The 11,711-nt window shown below is 36.6% G+C and overlaps 1 protein-coding gene and 1 pseudogene across 1 annotated transcript in view; one reads left to right on the top strand and one right to left on the bottom strand.

Annotated features, from left to right (window-relative positions):
* LOC140596388 (uncharacterized) overlaps positions 1-1,422 on the bottom strand; it is a 127,498-nt gene extending 126,076 nt beyond the window's left edge. Inside the window, exon 1 of the mRNA XM_072745055.1 lies at positions 1,418-1,422. Within this exon, the coding sequence (XP_072601156.1) occupies positions 1,418-1,422 (5 nt within the window). The remainder of the gene's footprint in view (positions 1-1,417) is intronic.
* A 4,966-nt stretch (positions 1,423-6,388) lies between these two features.
* On the top strand, positions 6,389-11,403 carry LOC140596417 (procathepsin L pseudogene; annotated as a pseudogene).
* Positions 11,404-11,711: the final 308 nt, after the last annotated feature.

The following is an 11,711-nucleotide window of genomic DNA, read 5'->3' on the forward strand; positions in this document are numbered from 1 at the left end:
GTGACTCTATAAGTCTATTCAATTAACCGATGTGTTGTACTCTGCAGGCTGTGTGTGAGTGTTTAGGTGCTCTTCAAAAATTAAGAACAAGATTTGTGAAATTTTTCTTAGTATAGATCTAAGGAAACCATAGCTGCACAAGATCAAGATCAAAGTTAAATTTGTTTTCTGGTTTTTTTTTTTTTTTTTTGCTTTTTGATAAGGGTCTTTGTGTATGTGTGTTTATGTGGTTACATTTTGTTTGAACTTCTGGTTCTGGAGCAGTGTAAAGAAGTTCAATTACAAAAAAGGGAAAAGAGAAAACATGAAAGTCAGCTTCAAACACAAAAAGTAAACATATATTATTCACAAGTATAAGGACAAGAAAATAGAAAATGATTTAACATTATAATCCAATGACAAGTCAAAATAAAAATAAAACATTTAATAGAATCAACTTCACACATGACAACAATAGAACATGATTAAAGGATATTAGGGCTGTAAACAGAACACATGCCCAAAGTAATATCTTTTAAATACTGGATATGTTGCCTGAATATCCCTTGATAAAAATTCCCTGAAGTTGATGATTTAAGGATTCCTGGTGAAATTCAAACATGTTACTAAAATATGGAAACAGCTTATTAATTAAGCAATATATGCCCCAAGACGATGAGCAAAAATATTATTATTTTTGTAAGTTTCCTAGAGAAGAAAGTTCTTGATAAAGTTGATTGTAGCACAAAAGAGTTATGATTAAGTCAGCAAGAATATTTGAAGGTGTAGTGGAATAAAAGGACTAGAGGGTATGCTAGAGCAAAAAGTCCTAGAAACACAGGAGTAATGACTGAGAAAAGAAACACGGAAGATAATGGTTATTTTGACAAAGGAAGTAGTTACTTAATGTGGATCATGGTTTCTTCATAAATGTACAAGGGTTTACATTTACCCCATGGAGGTGTACTACAGCCCCATAGATCTCTTAGAGTATACTACACCTCGAATACTGAGCTGAACATAGTGAAAATACTCAATGGTTTACTGTATCCAACATCCTCCAAGTGCAAAATACTACTAGAGAGTGGCTTAATTCCACTAATATTATGTTACTAAGTATTATGGGTAATAGATTAATGAAACCTTTTATCCTTCTTCATGAGAATTTGACTTTAGGTTAATTTTCTAACTCTGTTCCCCTGGCAACTTAATAAGGTGGTATGTCCTCTATGTTTCTAAGCAACAAAGATTATGATTGAAAATAACCTCTGTTGGCAAATTTAATCTGGACTCAGAGATCTAAAAACTACTAGATAAGAAGCCATAGCTTCTTATGAGTATGATGATTCTATGCATTATGTCTTGAGAGGCCTCTAGAAGCTATGTCTAAGAAACTGTAACAAAATATATTGGCTCCTATGGAGCATGATACTTTTACCTCATGTCAGATCCTGCACCCACCGGACACACACATCCTCTTCTTGCAAGTAAGTAGTATAGGCCACTGAAATGTGCAGAAAATGAATGCTTGATGTTTCCGTCAAGCATTGGAAACTATATTTTTCATTCTATATCCTCCTCCTTAGTAGTCTGGTATCATATATGGCTTATGAGAGTCTTAGAACCTATTCCTCGATTTGGCAAAATTCCCTGGGTGAGTGTTACACTTCACATGTATGAAGTAATATAGTATGCTAATAAAATATGATCAGTTCATCACTATTTTGAACTTCATCATCTACAAAGGCCAAATGAGGTTACATTCATAAAAACCTGGGGTTAAGAACTGGGGATTGGGAATTCAACACCTTTTGGGGAAACAAAATTCAACCCATAATAGAAACATAACCTTGCAGGACTAAAATCATAAAGGTCAGATATATTGCCTCATTATTTAGGCATCCCTGAATTTTGTCAGGTATTTTTAAAATTAGAAGTAGCATAGAAATAATAGATATTTCCTTCAATCACCATTGCAACTTTCTTCCTTCAAGAGTCAAATGATTTCCTCACAAGATGAGACCAAAATGAAGTGAACACTTCCAACCCCTTCTTACCCTCCAAAAGCTTATTCTGATGCACTTTCAAGACATCAAATTCAATAAACATGACAGATATTGAATAAGGAAACTGTATAAGCAGAACATTTAGAAAAATCTGCAATAATTTGTGAGAAGTGTCTATACAAGTGCAAGACACTGGTCTTTTTCACATATTCCATGAGTCAAGCCTTTGTTACAGTATATTTCTGATTTATATACTTGTTAAAAGAGATACAGAGAAATGGGGTACAGTCAGTTGTATGAAATCAGTAAATATTTAAAAGGTGTGAAATAGAATTAAAATGTCAAAGTCAGCTTTATAATTAAAAAAGCAAGTTACAATATGACAAATGACATATTCATTACAATTTGCTTCTCAGAAAACTAGAGGTTACCAATTAAAAACCTAAGTTTAAGTCTCTTATTTAAGTTTTTAACAATAACAAAAGCTGTTAAGGAACTCTTCCAAAAATCATCCAGATATATGTTTTCATCATATTTTCAGTCATAATTTCACTTTTTTAAAGAGATAGTTATATTTGGCTATCAGAAATGCTATCTGAAACATATCCCTAACTTATTTAATGTTACATGTCATTGTTTTCCATTATGATATGCCATAAGGAAATATTTAGTGCCAGGTTGAGTACTCAGGAAAAATTATAAATACACACTTGGCAAAGTTCCTGGGTTAATGATCTATGGGATAAATACCCAAACACCTCACGTTAAGAAAACTATTTAAAATATCTTTGTAGCGAAATTTTAAAAAAATGTTATTGTTAAGAAGATTTATGAAAATCACATGGGATACTACTCAATAATTGTCAAATAAACCACTAAAGTTTACCGTATGCTTTTGCAAAAGATCTACTTGTGTAAAGTTTCTGAGCAAGTTTGTTCCACATTGTGCTAAATTATCATCCTGAAAAAACTCAGAAAGTTCCTCAAATAAATGATTCTATACATATTATGTTTCATTAAAGGTATCCAATATGTCACATAAAGCTATTGCTTTGGACACATATGTTTTAAAAAATACCAAAATGGTAGGAGAACTTAACATTTCTTTCCATATCCACAAAACTTCTTTTCTTTTTTTTCCCCATTTTTGAGATATTTGACAAGATTTACTGTAGTATAATATGTCTTAACTCCTACATTGAACTTGAAGCTATTAAAAGTTGCAATAAAGACAGGGTAAGTCCTTACACCTCTTCTAGGTGGACTGGGCTTATTATTATTATGCTGTGAAGGATAACCATGTTAGTCCTCTAGGTTCACATTAGCTTTCTTTCCTCATTTGAAAAGGAACTTGTCTATGCTATTTTTTGATTAACTATCTTCTAATTAATCCAAATAGTCTTTGCACTGCCACTCTGAAAATTCCAAAAATTCTTCAATTTAATCCATGTTTAAGTACCTGTGAGAGAGGAGGGAAGAGCAAGATGGTGGAAGAGTTGGGGCCCTCAACTCACCTGGCCTGACAAACTTACCTAGATAAATTTCAAAACATCCTGAACACCTACTTATTCGACCTGAGATTCAAAGAGAGAATAGCTGGTATGCTACAGAGAGAAAAGTTTTGGCTTTCTAAAAGATAGAAAGGCTAAATAAATAAATAAGAATAAAGTGGGGAGGGGCACTCCGAGGAGCACAGCTCTCACTGAGCCCGGCACCTGGCAGGGGATGGAGCATCTCCCCCAGGCACAGACACCTGAGAATCAGCACAGCAGGCCCCTCCCCCAGGAGACGAGCTGGAAGAACTGGGGAAGAGCAAGTTTATTGACCAAGCAGCACTGAAATCTCCATGACTGAGGGAAAATCAAGGGAAAATAGAATCTAGAACTAGAGGGCCCCTTTTCCCCCCCTTTTCCATTATGACTCATTTTCATATTAGACTAAAAATCTCCAGTATTTTTTCTCTTTTCCCACCTTAACTATAATATTTTACCACCTCTTCATTTTTAAGTTTTTTCCTTTTTGACTTTCATATTTCTACAATTATATGTCTTAGATGTATTTTTCACTTCTGGATTCCCTTCAACATAATTTAATTTTGGGAGATATATGAGTTATGGGTTTTTGTTTCTTGTTTATTCTGCCTCGTTTTGTTTTACAATGGTGTAAGTTAATACCTTTTAACACACGTCAACATACACCCAGAAACAAGTGGAATAATGTGCTGATTCATTCTGTGAGATTATATTCTCTCTTCCTTCCCATTCTGCGCCCCCCTCTTTTATCTTGTTTTGGTGTTCAAAGTTGGGGCTTTAAATAAGTATTGATGGTATATATAAATTTAGGATAGAGCATCCTCTAACATACAGAACAAAATACACTCAAAACCAAGAGGAATACCCTCTAGGACCCCTCAGGTAGACTACATTATCTCCACTATCATTTATTCACCACCACCATCCCCCGCCCCCCCCTTTTTTCTCTTTTTTACTTTCTTTTTCTTATTCTCTGTGGTTTTTGGCCCTTTATTTTTACTAATTTGTTTTAAAATTTGTTTTTCACTTTAGTGATCCTTTTGTTTTATGTTGTTCTGTTTTATTTATTTATTTATTTATTTATTTATTTATTTATTTATTTATTTATGGTCTCTGACCTCTTCGGAATCATCTAGGGTATATTTTACTTAGGGTGTGGTTGATATTTTTGTTTCAACCCACTCATACAGCCACTCTGCACTGGATAAAGTAACTAGAAGGAAGAATTCACCAAAAAAGAAAGAACCAATAACAGAGTTACAGAATTTGGATTTAAATCCAATGTCAAAAAGTCAATTCAGAAGTACAAATACAAAGCTACAGATGGCTCTGGAAAAAAGCCTAAAGGACTCTAGAGACTTTGTTATTGCAGAAGTGAGATCTAATCAGGCCTAAATTAAAAAGAGATTAAATGAGATGCAATCCAAACTGGATTTCCTAACTGCTAGGGTTAATGAGGTGGAAGAGAGAATGGGTGACATAGAAGACAAGTTGATGGTAAGGAAGAAAGCTGAGGAAAAAAGAGAAAAACAATTAAGAGCCAATGAAGAAAGGGTTAGGGAAATAAATGATAGCTTGATAAGGAAGAATTTACATATAATTTGACTCCAGAAGAGACTGAGAGATAGATAGGACCACAAAGTATAAAATTTTTTTTTTAATTTTTATTTATTTATGATAGTCACACAGAGAGAGAGAGAGAGAGAGAGAGAGAGAGAGGCAGAGACATAGGCAGAGGGAGAAGCAGGCTCCATGCACCGGGAGCCTGATGTGGGATTTGATCCCGGGTCTCCAGTATCGCGCCCTGGGCCAAAGGCAAGCGCCAAACCACTGCGCCACCCAGGGATCCCAGGACCACAAAGTATATTTGAACAAACCATAGTTGAGAACTTCCCTAATTTGGGGAGGGAAACAAGCATTCAGATCCAAGAGTTAGAGATTCCCCCCACCCCAATCAATACAAACCATTCAACACCTCATATTTAATAGTGAAGCTTGCAAATTTCAAAGATTAAGAGAAAATTATTTTTTTGATAATAAATTTATTTTAGAGTTAGGAGTTCTTATGTCCTGTCTCCCTTTCTGATTTTTCCCAAACATTTAAGAGAAAGTTCTTAATGCATCATGAGACAAGAGATTCTTAATTTATATGGGGAGAAATACCAGATTAACAGCAGACCTCTCCACAGAGACCGGTCAGGCCAGAAAGGGCTGGCAGGATATATTCAGGGTCCTAAATAAGAAGACTTTCATTCAGAATTGGAGAGAAAAAGAGCTTCCAGAATAGGCAGAAACTGAAAGACTATGTGACCACCAAACCATCTCTACAATAAATATTAAAGGGGACCCTGTAAAAGAAAGAGGGAGCTCAAGGAAATAATCCACAAAAACAGGGACAGAATAGGTATTACGATAACACTATAAATTCATATCTTTCAATAGTTACTCTGAATGTGAATGGGCTAAATGATCCCATCAAAAGACACAGGGTATCAGACTGGATAAAAAAGAAAGTCCCATCTATTTTCTGTCTTACAAAAGACTCATTTTAGACCTAAGGACACTTCCAGCCTGTAAATGAAGGAGTGGAAACCATCTACCATTCAGATGCTCCTCAAAGGAAAGCTGGGGTAGCAATCCTCAAATCAGATCAATTAAAGTTTATCCCGAAGACTGTAGTAAGAGATGAAGACAGACACTATATCATACTTAAAGGATCAATCCAGCAAGAAGACCTACCAATCATGAATATGTATGCTCTTAATGTGGGAGATGCCAAGTATATCAATTAATAATGCCAAGTATATCAATTAATAACCAAAGTAAAGAGATACTTAGAAAATAATACACTAGACTCATGGGCCTTGGCAATCCGTGGGGTGCACCTGCGCAGCTGTGGATGCCGCAGGTTTTTGAAACATGAATTGTTCACTCTTCTTGACTGCCCTTTGCTTGTGAATAGCCTCAGCAGCTCCAAAACTCGATGAAAGCTTAAATGCATAATGGTACCAGTGGAAGGCAATGCACAGATTATATGGCATGAATGAAGAAGGATAGAGGAGAGCAGTGTGGGAGAATATGAAAATGATTGAACTGCATAATTGAGAATATAGCCAAGGGAAACATGGCTTCACAATGGCGATGAATACCTTTGGTGACATGACCAATGAAGAATTCAGGCAGGTGATGAATGACTTTCAAAACCAGAAGCACAAGAAAGGGAAAGTGTTCCAAGAACCTATCTTTGCTGAGATCCCCAAATCTGTGGACTGGAGAGAGAAAGGTTACGTAACTCCTGTGCAGAATCAGAGTCAGTGTGGTTCTTGTTGGACTTTTAGTGCAACTGGTGCCCTCAAAAGACAGATGTTCCGGAAAACAGGCAAACTTGTGCCACTGAGTGAGCAGAACCTGGTGGACTGCTCTAAGGCTCAAGGCAATGAGGGCTGCAGTGGTGGCCTGATGGATAACACCTTTCATCATGTTAAAGACAATGGAGGCCTGGATTCAGAGGAATCTTATCCATATCTTGGAAAGGACATAGAGACCTGTAACGACAAGACTGAGTGTTCTGCTGCCAATGACACTGGCTTCATGGACCTCCCTCAATGGGAAAAGACCCTAATGAAGGCAGTGGCAACTCTAGGGCCCATCTCTGTTGCTACTGATGCAGGCATTTCCAGTTCTACAAAGCAGGCATTTAATTTGATCCAGACTGCAGCTGCAAAGATCTAGATCATGGTGTTCGGGTGGCTGGCTATGGCTTTGTAGGAACAGACTCAAATAATAAATTTTGGATTATCAAGAACAGTTGGGGTCCAGAATGGGGCTGGAATGGCTATATAAAAATGGCCTAAGACCAGAACAACCATTGTAGAATTGCCACAGCAACCAACTATCCCATTGTGTGAGCTGATGGACCACAAGATTAGAGGACTTGAGGACAGCATATCTGGAGGAAGTTTATCTTAAAATTGACCAAACTCTTATTGTGTAAGATAAGACACTTGAATCATTGAGAATCCAAGTTGTGATTTGAATTCTGTGACATTTTTATCATTTTCTGTGACATTACCACTACTTTAATTACTGCTATATATGGCTTTATAATGTTGAAGACTTATTACTTAATTCTAAAATTTTTGACTTCTTATTTATTCAAAGGATATATAAACTTTACCTTTTGAAATAAATTTTAATTCAATAAGTAGAGGAAGAAAAAAATAAAATAATACACTAATAGTAGGAGACTTCAACACAGTCCTTGTCAGTAAATATCAGATCTTCTAAGCATGACATCACCAAAGAAACAAGGGCCTTAAATTATACACTGGACCAGATGGATTTCACAGATGTTTACAGAGCTTTCTAACTGAACACAACTGAATACACATTCTTCCCAAGTGCACATGGAACTTTCTCCAGAATAGACCACACACTAGGTCACAAATGAGGTCTCAACCGATACCAAAAGATAGGATTGCCCCCCTGCATATTTTCAGACCACAATGCTTTGAAACTAGAACTCAGTCATAAGAAGAAATTTGGAAGAAATTCAAACACATGGAGGTTAAAGAGCATCCTACTAAAAGATGAATGGGTCAACCAGGAAATTAGAGAAGAATCTATGGATTCAGGGAAACTAATGAAAATGCAGATACAACCATTCAAAAAATCTGGGATACAGCAAAGAGGTCCCAAGAAGGAAATACATCTCAATACAAGTCTCCTTCAAAAAACTGGAAATAACTCAAATACACAAGCTAAACTTGCACCTAAATGAACTGGAGAAAGAACAGCACATAAAGCCTACACCAAGCAGAAGAGGGGAGATAATAAAGATTCAAGCAGAACTCAATGAAACAGAGACCAGAAGAACTGCAGAACAGATAAAAAAAGAAGAACAGGAGTTGGTTCTTTGAAAGAATTAATAAGATAGATAAACCCTTAGCCAGCCTTATTAAAGAGAAAAAAAAAAAACCCTCAAGGTAATAAAATCACAAGTGAAAGAGGAGGGATCAGAACCATACCAAGGAAATACAAATGATTTTAAAAAACATTTTATGAGCAGCTATAAGCCAATAAATTAGGGAATCTAGAAGAAATGGATGCATTTCTGGAAAAATCACAAATGACCAAAACTAGAACAAAACGAAATAGAAAACCTGAACAGGCCAGTAACCAGCAAGGAAATTGAAGCAGTTATCAAAAACCTGCCACGACGCAAAATTCCAGGGCCAGATGGCTTCTGAGGGGAATTCTATCAAATGTTTAAAGAGGAAATAATATTCTACTAAAGCTGTTCTGAAGGATAAAAAGGGATGGAATACTTCAAAATTTGTTCTAACAGGCCAGCATCACCTTGATTCCAAAACCAAAGACCCCACCAAAAAGGACAATTATAGAACAATATCCCTGATGAACATGGATGCAAAATTTCTCAACAAGATACTAGCCAATAGGATCCAACAGTACATTAAGAGGATTATTCACCATGACCAAGTGGGATTTATCCCTGAGATGCAAGGTTGGTTTAACACTCATAAAACAATCAATGTGATAGATCACATCAACAAGAGAAAAAAACAAGAACCATAGGATCCTCTCAATAGATGCAGAGAAAGCATTTGACAAAATACAGCATCCATTCCTGATCAAAACTCTTCACAGAGTAGGGATAGAAGGAACATTCCTCAGCATCTCAAAAGCCATCTATGAAAAGCCCACAGCAAATATCATTCTCCATGGAGAAAAACTGAGAGCCTTTCCCCTAAGATCAGGAACATGACAGGGATGTCCACTCTCGCCATTGCTATTCAACATAGTACTAGAAGTCCTAGCCTCAGGAATCAGACAACAAAAAGCAATAAAAGGCATTTAAACTGGCAGAGGAAGGCAAACTCTCCCTCTTTGCACATGACACGTTACTGTGTGTAGAAAACCCAAAAGACACCACCCCAAGATTGCTAGGACTCATACAGCAATTCAGCCATGCGGCAGGAGTCAAAATCAATGCATAGTAATCAGTGGAATTCCTATAAACTAAAATGAGACTGAAAAAAGAGACATCAAGGAGTCAATCCCATTTACAATGGCACCCAAAACCATAAGATACCTAGGAATAAACCTAACCAAAGTGGTAAGGGATTTATGCCCTAAAAACTACAGAACACTTCTGAAAGATTTTGAGGAAGACACAAAGAGATGGAAAAATATTCCATGCTCACGGATTGGAAGAATTAATACTGTGAAAATGTCTATGCTACCCAGGGAAATTTACATATTCAATGCAATCCCTATCAAAATACTATGGACTTTCTTCAGAGAGTTGGAAAAAATCATCTTAAGATTTGTATGGAATCAGCAAAGGGAATATTGAAAAAGAAAACCAGAGCCAGGGGCATCACAATGCTGGATTTCAAGCTGTACTACAAATCTGTGATCCTCAAGACAGCGTAGCATTGGCACAAAAACAGACACATAGGTCAATGGAACAGAAGAGAGAACCTAGAAATGGGCCCTCAACTCTATGGTCAATATTCGACAAAACCAGAAAGAATATCCACAGGAAAAAGGACAGACTCTTCAATAAATGGTGCTGGGAAAATTGGACAGCCATGTGCAGAAGAATGAAACTAGACAATGCTTTTACACCATACACAAAGATAAACTTAAAATGGATGAAAGATCTAAATGTGAGGCGAGAATTCCTCAAAATCCTAGAGGATAACACAGGCAACACCCTTTTTTAACTTGGCCACAGCAACTTCTTGCAAGATAAATCTATGAAGGCAAAGGAAACAAAAGCAAAAATGAACTATTGAGACTTAATCAAGATAAAAAGCTTCTGCACAGCAAAAGAAACAGTCAACAAAATAAAAGACAACCTACAGAATGGGAGAAGATATTTGCAAGTGACCTATCAGATAAAGGGCTACTATCCGAGATCTATAAAAAAAACTTATTAAACTCAACAGCAAAGAAACAAACAATCCAATTATGAAATGGGCAAAAGACATAAATAGACATTTCACCAAAGAAGACCTACACATGGCCAATAAGCACATGGGAAAATGCTCTGCATCACTGGCCATCAGGGAAATACAAATCAAAACCACAGTGAGATACCACCTCACACCAGTGAGAAGATTAAGAAGATTAAGATTAAGAAGATTAAGAAGATAGAAAACAGCAAATGTTGGAGAGGATGTGGAGACAGGGGAACTGTTGGGAACTTGGTGGGAATGTGAACTGGTTCAGCTACTCTGAAAAACAGTGTGGAGGTTCCTCAAAGAGTTAAAAATAGAGCTTCCCTACGACTCCGCAATTGCCCTGCTGGGGAGTTACCCCAAAGATACAGATGCAGTGAAAAGCTGAGACACCTGCTCCCCAATGTTTATAGCATCAATGTCCACAACAGCTAAACTGGAATGAGCCATGATGTCCACTGACATATAAATGGATAGAGAAGATGTGATATATATATATCTAATATGTGATAGATAGATAGATATATAATATGTGATATATATATAATGTGTGTGGAATAATGGAATATTACTCAGCCATTAGAATGGACAAATACCTACCATTTGCTTCGACGTGGATGAGAGGGTATTATGCTGAGTGAAGTAAGTCAATTGGAGAAGGACAATCATTATATGGTTTCACTCATATGGGGAATATAAGAAATAGTGAAAGGGATTATAAGGGAAAGGAGGGAAACTGAGTAGGAAAAAATAGAGAGGGAGACAAACCTTGAGAGAATCCTAACTCTGGGAAATGAACAAAGTAATGCAGAAGCGGAGATGAGTAGGGGGTTGGGGTCACTGGGTGTCAAGCATTGAGGAAGGCACTTGATGGGATCAGCACTGGGTATTATAGTATATGTTGGCAAAAGAAACTTCAATAAAAAATAAATATTAAAAAAGTACCTGTGAGAAATCTCTTATTCTATAAATGCTCTAGTGGGGTAAGAGTATTTTCTCTTCTGGCAGAGGGGCTAACATTGAGGATATTTTTCAATCTATTGTTCTAGGACTTTCAAGAATATGCTCTCTTTTAACTGCCACAGCACAGGACGATATCAGAATTCACATATTCATGACTGTGTGGCTTAGAGCATTAGGTTAATTTCTAAGATCACAGATCTATGGTGAACTGTCACTCATGGATGGCTTGTATCATTTTTTCTGTC

Source organism: Vulpes vulpes, unplaced genomic scaffold (genome assembly GCF_048418805.1).
Source record: "Vulpes vulpes isolate BD-2025 unplaced genomic scaffold, VulVul3 Bu000000642, whole genome shotgun sequence".
Taxonomy (NCBI): domain Eukaryota; kingdom Metazoa; phylum Chordata; class Mammalia; order Carnivora; family Canidae; genus Vulpes; species Vulpes vulpes.